Source organism: Pteropus alecto, unplaced genomic scaffold, assembly GCF_000325575.1.
Source record: "Pteropus alecto unplaced genomic scaffold, ASM32557v1 scaffold35, whole genome shotgun sequence".
Taxonomy (NCBI): Eukaryota; Metazoa; Chordata; class Mammalia; order Chiroptera; family Pteropodidae; genus Pteropus; species Pteropus alecto.
The window spans coordinates 9,958,746-9,972,480 of record NW_006437828.1 but is presented as its reverse complement, the minus strand read 5'-3'; the positions used below and the strand labels follow the sequence as shown (position 1 = coordinate 9,972,480).

The window sequence follows — 13,735 nt, the reverse complement described above, 5'->3', positions numbered from 1 at the left end:
TGAGATAACCGCTCATCCTCCTCGACCGTTCATCCTCCTCGACCGCTCATCCTCCTCGACCGCTCATCCTCCTCGTGGCTCACGTAAACGTCACACGAGCCAGAGGCGGAGCTCGGATCACGACAGTTCACAGAGAGAAATGACCCAGAGCGGTTTTCGTGATGAAAGCCACGAGACCCACCGCCCTCCACGCACCTGCCCTTCCCTTTCTGGGACAAATTCGGCCTCAGCTCAGACCCCACGGTTCCGGTACCGCCCCATCCCCCCCAGCCAGCAAGACCATGTGATACTGAGACCTCCTGGGAATGACCCTTCCTGGCGCCAAGGCCACACCACCCGACCAGACGGCTGGTCATCGTGCATCCCTGGACTGACTAACGACCAAAAGGGGAACGGAAAAGGGTTCTACGGAGTCACCTCGCAGGTGCTCTGACCCTAAGTTCCTGCCTGGGCAGTCACGGTGGGTGGTCCCGCCCAGGCCGACAGCTTCTCAACCGAAAGGCTCACCTCTGCCTCGAGCCGGCCCTGCCCACGGCTTCCGAGCATCCGGGTGAATACACCTGCAAGCGCCTCTCTGCAGACCCCTCCTTCCGAGACGTAACCACCCCCAAGAGAGCAAATAATCTCAACTGTCCCGTACTCCATCCCTGCCTTGCCTCCCCCACCTCCATGCCACCTACCCCATGTCCGCCCCGCAATTTCAAATGCTAAAAGCAGCCGTAAAATTGTTACTCTCGGGAGCATGTGAGATCTTGCTCCCCGGCATCTGTCACTGCTTTGGCTCAAATGAACTCATAAAAAAGTAAAATATAAAAAGCTGAAAGGCAAAAGTACACACACTCAGCCATGGAAATGAGTTAACTTGTTTAACTGTTTACCAAACTGAGGGCTTCCTCATACTTAAACACCTCATAAAATGCAGGGAACAGAATTAGATAAGAGAGGCAATGAGGGCAAAGGCTGAATAATCAAAAGGCTCTTTAACCCCCTTAAAAATGACACAGTGGCACAAGACGGCATAAGCATATAAACGTTTTTTTAATTAGGACGTTTTTCTTTCCTCGTGACGATCTAAGAAATATACATGCTCACTGTAGAAAATCGGGAAAATGTTTAAATAGTGAAGGAAAAGGAATAAAAATCATCCATAGTCACCCAAAAGCCTTCAATGCTGTTACATTTTCGAATGTATGTTTTCATTACTCGATGTTACGTGTATTTCGCCTATTATAAAAAATATGAGAGCTCGGACTTGGAAAAACTTTTTGAGGCTGAAATCTGCCTGCCCGTGACTTAACTGCCACCCTCTCGTCCCCATGTCAAAACTTCATTTCGACTCTCCGTCCCACGAATGGGAGAGCGTAGTGGTCTCAAAGTGAGAACGTCCCCAGCAACAGGATCCCGAATTCTCGTGTGAGGAGATTTTCAAAAATCTTATAAATTATAAAGCCTTGAGGTTAGGAACCAAGTCTGGACATCTGGAAGTCTGCAGAGGCTAATGGTTTGAACACTCCAAGCAGCAAAGACGCCGGGGCTGGAAACGGCCCACAGCCCCCTCCCTCAGGCGGCAGGTGTTTGACGGGGAGCACTGGCCAAGCGACGCTCCCGCCCACGCTGTGCTTCCTAAAAAGCTCAGGGGCCTGTGGGAGAAGCACGTGCCAGCAGTTCTCAGCCCCAGATCCCTCCCTGATGAAAAACCCTAAGTCATAAAGTCACGTCAGCTGCTTCTAGTCATACAGGGCCACACTGCCTGTCTCCCAAACTGGAGGACTTCCCAAGAGTGAGGCCACTCGGCCCTTTAAAACATCGTCATAAGTAAACAAAGAAAACAGCGTTGCAGGGATGACTCTAAATGGCTACGTTTCCTTGAAAACCCTGTTTTGGTATCGCAGGGAACCAGCGGCCCCACGCCTCCTCCAGCTGCTGAGGCCATAACGAGAAACCTTTATCCCGTAAAATTTATAACCTAATTACCATCTTTGGTACTTTAGCAAAGTAGGCATCTCTCTTACACTGTGTAGTCTCTACTTAGCACTGCAATGAAATACAACCAGCTTCTCTCCAAGGGCCTTGAAATTAAATCGGTTAAACAAAAAACTCCTACTGCCCAAAGGGCTTTAATCTATCTGCCCATAAATAACTGCCATAGAACACAATGTTATATGGATACCAAGAGTTCACCTAACACTTCATCAAACCTTGTTTTTGCTGATAGACTCTGAGGCTCCAAGTAAGGACTGGATGCAGGCGGACAAGGCTTCCTGGGACAATCCTTGGAACACTGCCCTCTGGTGGAAGAAAAGAGAAACGTACCGTGTAGCAGCACTTCACGAATAAGAAATAAGGTCAGGATGGCTTGCCCTCATCCACTGGCTTAATTTGCGTTACTGGGGTGTCCTATTCCCATGTAGCCTTCCTAGACTAACACGCGGTTTATAGTTTCGGAATCTGCAGCTCTCAGAACACTCACGTGACCCTTTCACGATATTTCCTGAGCAGCTACTGTTCACGCCAGGCTCTGCAAGAGGCTGGGAGAACAGTGATGCGTGGGCCTCAGAGCTCTGACTCCGACATGAGCTCATGTTGCAGGCTGTTTTTAAATACGTAAAACCAACTTGAAAACAAACCCCCAGTAAATCTAGCCCAAGAAATTCATCAGTATTGTTCTGTAAGATTCACGCAGGTGGGTCTTCAACACAGTACTATTATTTAAAAGTAAAAAACTGGAAATAAGTGCTCAATAATGAAGGGGCTGACAAAATACTAGTAAATCTAAATGACACGACACTGTGAATGAAACCAAAAACGCTAAAGGAGGTGGTCAAATTCTCATAAAATATAATTAAGTGAAAAAAATGCAGGTTACAAAACAGTGTGTCCAGAATGGTCCTTAATTTAACTGTCGTGTCTCCGTCTTCCTAGAGGGGTGGCATGTGGCCAGCGCAGGGACTCCTGCCAGTCCCCTCGCTGCCCTCCCGGCATCCATCCCGCCCGAGATGAAACTGGAACGGGTGACTGCGGGCCGAGCAGTTACTGCCAGGCCGCGGTCCCGGGCCCAGCCCAGCCTCGACGCAGCCCTGGATCCGCCCTGTGCACTGCTCTCCTCCCCGTCCCCATGAGGCTACTGCAGCGGGGAGGGATCGGGCGGCTTCCTGCTGGGTCAACGACCCTGTCTCAAGAGGGCGGAAGATGGGCGGCTGAGACTGAGAACCCCTCTTTCTCCTGCTCAGCTGTACTGGGGTCTTCACTGGACTGGTCTTTCCTCGCCTTTGGTGGGGAAGACAGAGAGGGGTAAGGGCTGAATGTAAGCCAGGCGAAAAATAACAGGCATGCCTAGGGCATAAAATAAATACAGGCACAGCGATGCCCTTGGCCGACCTGCAGTTTGGCTACAATCTGTTAAGCATCCAGGAGACTTCGCTCGGGGCTGTGATGACAGGGGACCCTGCAGGGAATATGCCCCCTGCATATTTCCCATGGGATTGTGGCTCCACCGTAGGGAGTTTCTGAATCCCAGTCTGATGCCATCATGCAATACCCCTACTAGAGAACCTGGGGGGGTCACACTAGTGTCCAGCCTCCCTCCAGAAGAGATCTCATCGGCTGGGCAAAAAGGCTGACACACCTCAGTCTGTAGAGGCGATCTGGCCTCACCCCTGAAAGTCCCAGGAATGGGCAAAAGGCACTTTCAAATAGACCCCAAGTGGTGTGCCCTCCACTGAGCCAAGGAAACATGGTGCCACCTCGTCAGGACCTGGGGCCCTGAGGACGGAGCATCTCAGTGACAGGGAGACGCATACCCCTCTGAAACAGCGGCATCTGGACAACTAACGACATGACTGTGGTACTTAATCACTTCTCTTTACGTGCTATTTCGGTTGTTAACCATCAATTTAGTCTACGGTCTTGCTACCCTAAACAAGCCCGATCCCATCTGATCTCAGAAGCTAAAGCACGGTCAGGCCTGGTTAGTACCTCAATGGGAGACCACCTAGGAAGACCAGGTGCTGTAGGTGTAAAAAAAATTAAAAAAATTAAAAACAAGGGATTGTAAACTGACAAGGTCCTTCCAATCTGTGAAGTCGACCAAGGGTTGCATCACCTAAAAAAACTTCTAAAAAATAAAATAAAAACAATCATTAATTTTTTATTTTTTATTTTTTTGCCTACAGCACCTGGTCTTCCTAGGTGGTCTCCCATCCAAGGACTAACCAGGCCCAACCCTGCTTAGCTTCCGAAATCAGAGGGGATTGGGCTCGTTCACAGTGGCATGGCCGTCGTCAAATTAATTTTTTAAAGTACATCAAAACCACTGAATTTTATAAACTTTAGGTTCAGCCGCAGACCTCTAACAGTAAATAAATGTAGTAAAATCTGATCTTTCAAGGACTGATAATGAATCATATCATTAAACCGAATGCTTAAAATAACTGTTACCTGAAATCAATGCACAGTATAAGTTGGTGCTAAAAAATAAAATAAAATAAAATAGTTCTGCTAATATCAGCAAATAACTAAAATCAGTCCATGGTTAGCAAAACATGTAATCTTCATACTATTTGCTAAGGAAGCTGATCTAAACTGAGTATAAAATTAAAGTAGTTGCATTTTATACTAACTGTTATACTAAATGTCTATTACACCTATGCGACACTGGACATAGCACTTAACCTTTCTGCATCTCTTTTTCTTCATCTATAAACTAAGACAAATGAATTAATCGGTAGTTTTAAATTTTTTTGTGGTCACAGACCCCCTACAAGAAGCAATAAAAGCTATAGCCTTTCTCAGAAAGACATAGACGTAGGTACCCACTACGATCTCACCTACGACACCAAGGTCTTCACGGAGCCCCCAAAGCCCACTTGTGAGTTCTACGGGACTACAGAATGCTCAGGTTAAGAATCCCTAAATTAGACTGTTAAAATTATCTCTGTATCTAAAAATCACGACTTTAATCTAATACTAAGCAAAACAGTGTAGCAACATCTTAAAATAAAATGAATGTTGAAAACATTTCAGGTGACAGGGCACGCAGCCTACAGAGCACAAGACTTCACGCACGCACATCTATGCATCTGTAGAGCTTGGAGAGGCAGACGAGGGCGCGCCGCACGGTCGGGAACCACATGCCATGGAGGTCGGCTGGCGACAGCGTGGTCTGTGGCCTCGCGCTGAGCGATCCCGCTGAACCTAGGAGCCCAACAAAAAAAGGAGACACGTTCCACATCCGTGGCTTGCTTGTCTGCAGAGCAACTGTAAAGAGTTCTTCTGGTCAGCCAGCATCAGCCGGAGGCACCTGCCTTCGCGGCCTCACCCTTAATCAGGCCCGCCAAGAGAAAGCTACGTCAGCGGCGGTGAGACGTGACACACTAAGCACATACGCAGGTGTTCGGGTGTGTTCTCACGTACTCGACCAGCTGTTTGTCCCAAACTGTGACGGGTAATCTTTGTGGAATGAACAGTGTGCGCGTTATAGGACACCGCGCAGCCATTAGAAAAGGAGGCAGCTCGCTACGCGGTCACGTGGGAACCGGGGAGCCCGTGGAGGAGGGCGAGGGGGCGGTGCTAACAGGAGACTGAATCGCGGCTGCTCTGGCCGAGGCCCACCCTCCCTGCCACTTACAGACCCTCTCACGCCAGACCCCCACCTCCATCCCTCGCCACCGACCAAGCTCTGCCCACAGTCCTTGACTACGGTGTCCTTCTGACTTCCTGTTTCTCACCCGTGTACTCGAAATACACTGCCAACCCGTCCTCCTCTGGGTTCTATGGCACCCCACCCCCACGCCCGCCTGCCTCCGAACCCCTGCTCTGCTGTCCTTTCTCGGCTGGCCGCGACGCGCCTCTGCTTCCTTTGGCCCTTAATGTTGGCATCTGGCGAGACACTCGCCCCAGATGTCCGCCACTGCCACCCTGCCTCTGCCCTGGCGTGACCTCACACAAGCCCAAAGCAGCGACTCTCTGGCTCTGAACCAGGCCCCTCTCTACAGCTCTAGAGCAGCGCCGTCCAAGAGAAATGCACAAGCCACAACTGTGAATGTCACACAGTCAAAAAGTGAAAAGAAACGAGTGGAATTCAGTTTAACATATTTTATTTAACCAAGTGTATCCAAAACAGCCTCATTTTAACATGTAAGCAGCAATATAACAATTACTGATAAGATATCTTCCATTCTTTGTTTCGCATTCAGTCTTTGACACCTGGTGTGTATCTTACAGTCACGATGTGTTCAGACCAGCCACATGTCACACTCACCGGCAGGTGGCTACCACACTGGACAGCACAGCTCTAGATCCACAGGACACAGGCGCCCTCTGTGGTTCCACAAGGACCCTCCTCAGTCCTCCTCAGCTCACGTCTAGTGTGTCATCAAATTCTGCTGACTCACCCTCGACCACGCCCTTTATCTACACACTTCTCTCCATCCCCCGCTCCAAACCTCCTTTCTCTCAAAAGCAACGCTGTCCTAACCAGTCTCTACATTCCTGCCAGCAATACCGTAGCGTGAAGCCAGGGCTGAGTGAGAGAACCGGCTTTTGGGGGAAGGGAGAGGTACCAGGCTGGGCTGGCCAGAAAGCGGTGCACTGTGGTGTCTCCGATAACCCTTGAAGATGTGTACCAGGATTAAGGCATGCGCTAGGCGCAAAGCGCACGCTAGGACCGAGAGGCATACCAGGACAAGGCGGAGACTCTATTTCGGAAGACGTCAACCCGCTGTGGGTCTCTCGTCCTAGCAAGCATGAGAAAATGGCCTTGTCAGGTGGAGAATACCCAGGCTGCTTGACGATCTGGATTTGGGGCACCGGCTCTTTATAGAGTTGACTCAGAATACTTGATGACACCTATAGCTAAGGACTTGGGGCAGCTGGGGCTCCTCAAAGCCCACAGAGTCTGTGTTCCCACTCCCAGCCAGTCCCATGGGGACCTGGGCTTTAGTATCACCTTTACTGGTGCGGGGGGCACAGAGGGACACCCTACTTCCTACTTCCCATCCAGCTCGCTGTCCAGGTAACCATGAGTCCGCAGCGTTATTCCTGGACAATTCTGTTCCCACATAACGTGCGCCCCAGCCTGAGCTCTCCCACTCATTTCTGATCATTTTTTGACCCCGGCCCCAAGCACCCAACACATTTACAAAACACAAATCCAGTGGAGCAACCTCCCTGATACACTGTATCTTATCTGAAGTTCAAAGTCCAAGAGACTCTATCACTTGACACGTACCACGATCTGGCCTGTTTTACCTGCTTCTCCCAAAAACGATCTGCGCCCACACACACCCAGGCAAACACGGTCTCCAGTGCCGCGTGCCACCCTCCACGCTCCTCCACCCTGACGAACCTGACCACCCAGCTGTCTCGAGCTCATCGTCACAGACACTACGGCTTTCGGACACCCGCCTCTCGCTGAGCCCACCGACCTGCGGTCAAAGCTCACCTCCCTTCACGGTTCTGATGCCCTTGACACAGTCCACGGCTGCCCTGTGTGCACCTGTGGCGTGTCCCCACCAAGTCCATCAACCTGCCCCACTGAAGCGTGGGCTCCTTAAAAGCACAAGCTGTTTCCACGCCTGGGACGTGCCCAGGCCTCGATGCGAGTTTATCACATGGATAAATACCAGCTGGGAGTTAAAACATCACGACATACCAGGTTTTGTCGGATTATTAGGCTCTGTTTCCTCTAACCGCACATCCGAAAACGAAGCTTCTGCAGGAACCTTCTTCTGTTCATCTTTTAAACTCTGAGCGATTTGCTGTATAGAGAAATGAGAAGGAACATTAATTAAAGTGCAGATCTCAGCTGTTTGGCAATATGAACATGCTAAAAAAAATCCAAGTAATAAATAAACAGACTAACGCCACGTGGAAGTGAAAAACTTGCCTTTTCTGAACCACACTGATTTCGGAGCCACTACAAGGCGTCTACTGGGAGCTCAAACACATGAGACCCATACGAGGAGCATAATTTTCAACTTTAAATTTAGAAACAAAGTATCCAGCTAACGAGGGAGGGGAAGGAAAGCACACGACAGAGCGGGCTGAGCAGCAGACGCAGGCCCCGCCACGCCCACGCAGTGAGCTCTGGCGGGGGAGCACAGCGACGGGATCGGGGGGCACAGCGAGCGGATGCGCAGGTGCTTCTCCCCTCCCGCAGCTGCGCGGCCGCAGAAGGACCGACGCCCCACAGCGACGAGCACGCCCAGCACCCACGCCCGATTCCCAGCACCATTCCCCAGGGAAAGGAGCCAGGACCGTGGGCAGGGGACAGCCCGCCATCATGTGCCTCTGGTGTGATGAAGTAGGGTGCACGACATCGACTGTGCAGCATTCTTGCAAAATAACGTGTTTAACCTGAATCTACACATGAGGGAAGCAATCAGACACGTCCAGAATGTGGTGCATTCGATAATCAAACCGGCTCGTCGCCTCAAAAACTCAATGTCGTAGGGAAAAAAAGAGAAGGAGGGGGGAGCCTGGACTTGGTTCAGAGACATAACGACCCGATGCGACGTGGTAACTGTGACTGGATCCCACTTTTTATTTTTTGATCTGGTTAGAGAAGATCTTTGAAGGACAACTGAGGAAATGCGCACATGGACTGTATATAATCAATATGACTGAATTAACGTTCACTTTCGTAGATGTAAACTGCATTGTGATTATGTGGGGAACATTTTTACTCTTAGGAGAACAGGAACCAAAGTACTCAGGAATGAAGTACCACGATGTCTGGAACTCATTTTCAAACAGCTGAAGAATAACACATATGCGCACGAAAAAACAGAGTAAATGTGCCAAGCCACTAACATCTCGTAAACCTGAAAAAATTCTAGAGTCAACTGAATATTTGACATTAAGGAACCAGAAATGCTTTTAGGTGTGATGACAGTATCATGGTTGTGTGAAATAAAAGCGCCCCTGCCATTCACAGTTACCGATGGAAGCATTTATGATGAGATGGTGTTTAGAATTTGCTCTAGAAACGAGCGAGGGCAGAACGGGGAGGAAGAGGCAGGGCCACGTGATGCGAGGCCACGTGACGCGAGGCCACGTGGACACGGGGCCGGTCCATGGGAGTTCACCGCGTCATTCTACTCCTGCTCATAATCGAAAATTCCACTTAAAATGTTCTGGGCTCTGATGCGGTGTTAGCACTGGTATCTGAGGCATCGTGTAAGCTTTGTCCGGCACGCAAAGGAAAGGAAGACACGGATGTGAGCGCAAGATCAGTGAGACGAGCCTAAGTCTTCGAAGCATAAACTGAACATCGGAACTGCAGAACTCTGAGGTGACGGCCTCCAGGGATTCTATAGGAGAGCATGACACGTGGTTACTACGTGACCATCAACTAGGGTGGTTCCTGCGTGATCCACCCCTTCCGTGCCATTTCCAAGAAAAAAGCGCGATCGCAGGGAGCACTCAGCACTCATTCGATTTAAAAACTGACAACGCACACTGCCTGGAAAAGAGAACTGAACAGAATGTTTATAAAACACGACTTGAAGGGAAGACAACCTAACGAATTATTTCTGTTTGATTTTTTTAAATTTTATTTTCTATGATTTTGTGGCAAGCTTATCTGGATCTTAAGTTCTGAGTGAGAATTAAAAAGAAAAGTCCTATCTTAACGAACATGAAACACCCGGAAGTGGAGGGGGCGGGGCCAGTGAGGAGAACCCACCTCCATCATCACCAACTTGTCGGGGTACGCCAGGTCGCCAGGAGCCGGTCTGTAGCCGGCGATGTCCGTCTGGATGTAGATGTGGGTTCGGTAGACCAGCCGCTCCTGCACGTCCTCCAGCATCTGCTTTACTCCAGCTGCAAACGCCCCTAGCTGTTCAGCTGACAAAAAAGTGCCGTCATCCGATCACTGAGATGTAAAAAAACGCTTTCTCGAAACAAGCAAAAGCACTGCTGAATTGTCAGGTAACGGAACAACCCACTTTCGCTTCGGGGACTGTGGCTGTATTTCAGGATGACTTAATGACCTCAGAAAAATTTAATACATGTCTTTTAATTTCTTCAAATTTAAAACTGGGAAATAAATTTGCCCTTACGCCTTCTGCCTGGGACTCTGTAACGTTACTTCATTACCAATATGAATGATAAAATCTGACTTAACGTACTTAGTGCTTTTAAAAGTTCTTTCGTACAGCTTCAGATCCATCCTGAGAGACAGTTAAGGCAACTTACTAACCGGGTGACCATCCCGTTTTACAAATAAATTGATTCCCGCGGACACTAAAATGACTTGTTAATGTTTTCACGAAGTGAGTAAAAAACTAAAACGAGATATGAGTCTATGCAGGATTTCCTCATTTCTAAGATGCCACCAATGTTAAGACACACCAGTAATTCTATGACAATTTTCCAAGGGCTGGGGAGTTGGAGACACAACACAATAGCATAAGTATTCATGTTAATTTAAAAAATCATCTTTAATTCAGAAGCATTAAATGTGAGAAAATGTTCATCTTAGGATAAACTAAATGTAGAATAACCACCATTGGAAGAGTAACAGACCTATAGTATCTCCTAAGGAAAGTCAAATCATTTCTGCCAGTAAAATAATTACTTGAAGGGTATTTTTTAAAGATACCCATGTATCATTAGGAAAAATCGAATCAAATATTGAAGATCGTATCACACAGATAAAGTAAAAACTGTTTCAGAGAATTTCACTTCATTTGTAATTTCAAAAAGATAAATCATTACTGTGTATGTACGCTAAAATAATGCCTGTTTTTTAATCAAGATTACACAGTACAGTAATTACTTTACGTTTTCTGCTAACGGCGTGCCAACATGGTGGTCCATTTTCTCTGGAGTTCAGATGCCAGAAAGAAGAGTTTAACTGTAATTATTTTATTACTAATTTTGCCCAGATTTCAAAATTCTTTCCCCGTTTAATTTGTACATTGAGTCACAGAATAAGATGCAACTTGATTCAAAAAGGAATAAGGCATCAACCCCCACTTCAAAAATATTAACTTTATAGAGGTGGCAGGGTCGGGGGAGCAGGAGCTCATCTTTCTCAAATTCACTGAGCCCCAGATACACTTTGAAAGACTTTGGGATTACCACCTCCGCTCACCCCGCCACTTACCGTTGTTCTGTACGTGATCTTCGAGCACCTCATTTTTAAGAATCCCACAAAGTTCCGAAAGAGTCTCTAAGTGAATAACATGAATGATCAATGGCCTGAAGACATCATACAATGACACACACAGTTTCTCCAAAAGTTCACTAAAATAAAGGAATAAAACATGGTTTAGTAGTCATCTTTTCAGGATTTTCTAATAGTTTAAAAGGCATCACTGATTTCTTCCAGCCAATAAAAATAGTAAAATTCTACTGGAAAATAGTATGGGGAACATTATATATTGAGGAGTGAAAGGCCGAAAGTAATTCTGATTCTGTAAAGTATTTTTGCTTTAAAAGCTCAGAATCAATAAGCGATCAGCAGTCAATGCAAATTAGCTGCCCCCAGGTAAATGTCAATTTATTACAACTTGTACTTATTTCAGCAATAATTTTGTATATGTCCTTCCAAAAGCAATAAAAAATACTTCGGGAGACTTAATTATCCTTTTATAATCTACATCGCTATGAATAAAATGGTACTATCTTCTCCAGAAAAGACAAGTCCAAAATTCTTGAATGCTTACAGATTTAGATAAACAATACTCGAAGTCCTCCGGACGTACAAGTATTTTGACAAAAACATTTGAAAAGAAAAAATCAGGTTGTCTATATTCTTCATATTGTCAACAGTATTCTCTATACGTATTACATCAAATGTGATTGACCCAATCAGAACCATAAGACACACCTGTCTCCTCCCCATTAGAAAGGACACGGTCAAAACAGCCACTATGAAGAAACCAAAAGCAACTTACAGTGCTTCTGAAAGACACTTTGAGAAAAAACTCTTAAAAGGATATTAAGTCTTATCTGTATTTTTCAGTGTCTTTCATTAGTTAGAATCACAGGACTTTTTAACTACGAGAATTTATTATACTTAGTGGAAATAAAAGAATGTAGATCCAAAGACTTAGTTCCCTATATGGATTCTTACTGCCACGCCACACTGTCTCCATAAGTATATTATAAAGGATGTGAAGCATGCTGGCCTTTAAACTGTACATTTATTTTAAAATAAATAACCACTGTCACACCCAACAATATTGCGTTCACACACCCACAAAAGTTAAAACACTCTGCAGTTAACTTAAGAATACTCCCATAATACAATCAGCCATCACGGTCATTAGCACATGAGATCTGAGTTCGATTCTGTGTACCACCTACTCTAATTTTGGTGTTGGCTTTGTGAAAAATTCACTGTAGAGCTGGTGCTCATCCTGGCACACATGGACCATAAAGGCACAGCCACTGCGAACCTGTGGGAAACAAACACACACCACCTACAGTTAAGGACACACAACAATGCTGGCGTTTACAAAATAAAGCAAATTACTGTGTTGGCAAAGATTACACACATATTCATAAAACAACTTATTGAAACACAGAAAATGGTTGGTTTTCACTGCATAATGTGAACATGAAAGATTTTTACTTTCTTCTTCATGCTTTTTTTTCAAAACTTTGGACAATGAAATTGCTTTTCTAGCTGAATGAGGTATTTAAAAAAAAAGGATCTTTAAATATTTTCCTATAGTATGAATTAAAACCACACTAAACAAAAAAGCGCTTCAACAAAAACTAAGAGATAAATCCACAAACTTTGAATTTCATCTTTCAAGGAACAATATTTATTCGTGACTCTTCAAAAATAGATCAAAATGAGAATATTTTGCCAAGTTGAATGCTAATTATTAAAGTATATTTGTCATAACTGAAAGAAAAATTCTTTACATTTGTTGATGTGGAAACCATATGGCATCCAAATATTTCAGAGGAAGGATTAACACGAAACCAAAACAAGCAGGAACTTACCAAGGCACAGTGATCTCTGTTATTCTGGCTGGTTAACTCCGTCACAGCACAAGCAATACTAGGGCCCAGAAGGAGCTCCCGCTGACCCAGGTAGCACTGGTGGATGTCACTCAGCAGCTGCTGGTATCTGACCAAAAGCAAAGGAGACTGGAGAACAAACTTTTGATTTCAGGTATGTGAATTCAATCTGATCAGAAATCCCAGAACAGGCTGCCAAACCTCTAAAGCTATGGTCGCCTCTCATGTGCCTGCATTAAATACTAGAAATATGTATGTATATGTATTTAAAAACCCCACATAATGAACTGCGGTGCCATAATCTTTATCTTCAAAAGAAAGAGTGATCTTCCAAGAGTAGAGCTCTTGCGCATCCACCCAGGGAGGAGGGAACCCTGCTATGGGGAAGAGGCGCCTCGCTGAAAAGGACAGCGGGGCGGTTAGTCGGTGACACCGCACGGCATATCTGAGAGCTGCTAACAGCACAGCTTAAAAGTTCTCATCACATGATGAGAACCTGCAACTACATACAGTGATGAATGTTAACCGGACTTACAGTGGTGATTATTTCCCAATATACAAACATTGAATCGTTACGTTGTGTATCTGAAACTATAAGTTTTATGTCAATTATACCAAATAAAGATAAACAGAGAGATGCCTTGCACACTCACGAAGTCAGGCCTATGACTTTGCTCCCCAAATACGTTGTGCTACGAGAAAAAGCTTACACGGTATGCGGGGTAACTGCTCAGAAAGTATCAGGGACATAACA

The 13,735-nt window shown here is 46.1% G+C and overlaps 1 protein-coding gene and 2 pseudogenes across 1 annotated transcript in view; 1 reads left to right on the top strand and 2 right to left on the bottom strand.

The window, feature by feature from the left end:
* Nucleotides 1–13,735, bottom strand: part of COG3 (component of oligomeric golgi complex 3) — a 44,738-nt gene that overhangs the window by 20,845 nt on the left and 10,158 nt on the right. Inside the window, exons 8-14 of the mRNA XM_025048998.1 lie at nucleotides 12,964–13,090; nucleotides 12,316–12,407; nucleotides 11,111–11,250; nucleotides 9,686–9,846; nucleotides 7,652–7,757; nucleotides 5,069–5,193; nucleotides 2,199–2,288 (exon numbers count right to left, since the gene is read on the bottom strand). Coding sequence (XP_024904766.1) covers nucleotides 2,199–2,288; nucleotides 5,069–5,193; nucleotides 7,652–7,757; nucleotides 9,686–9,846; nucleotides 11,111–11,250; nucleotides 12,316–12,407; nucleotides 12,964–13,090 — 841 coding nt within the window. The remainder of the gene's footprint in view (nucleotides 1–2,198; nucleotides 2,289–5,068; nucleotides 5,194–7,651; nucleotides 7,758–9,685; nucleotides 9,847–11,110; nucleotides 11,251–12,315; nucleotides 12,408–12,963; nucleotides 13,091–13,735) is intronic.
* On the top strand, nucleotides 3,897–4,016 carry LOC112482227 (annotated as a pseudogene).
* Nucleotides 4,164–4,282, bottom strand: LOC112482211 (annotated as a pseudogene).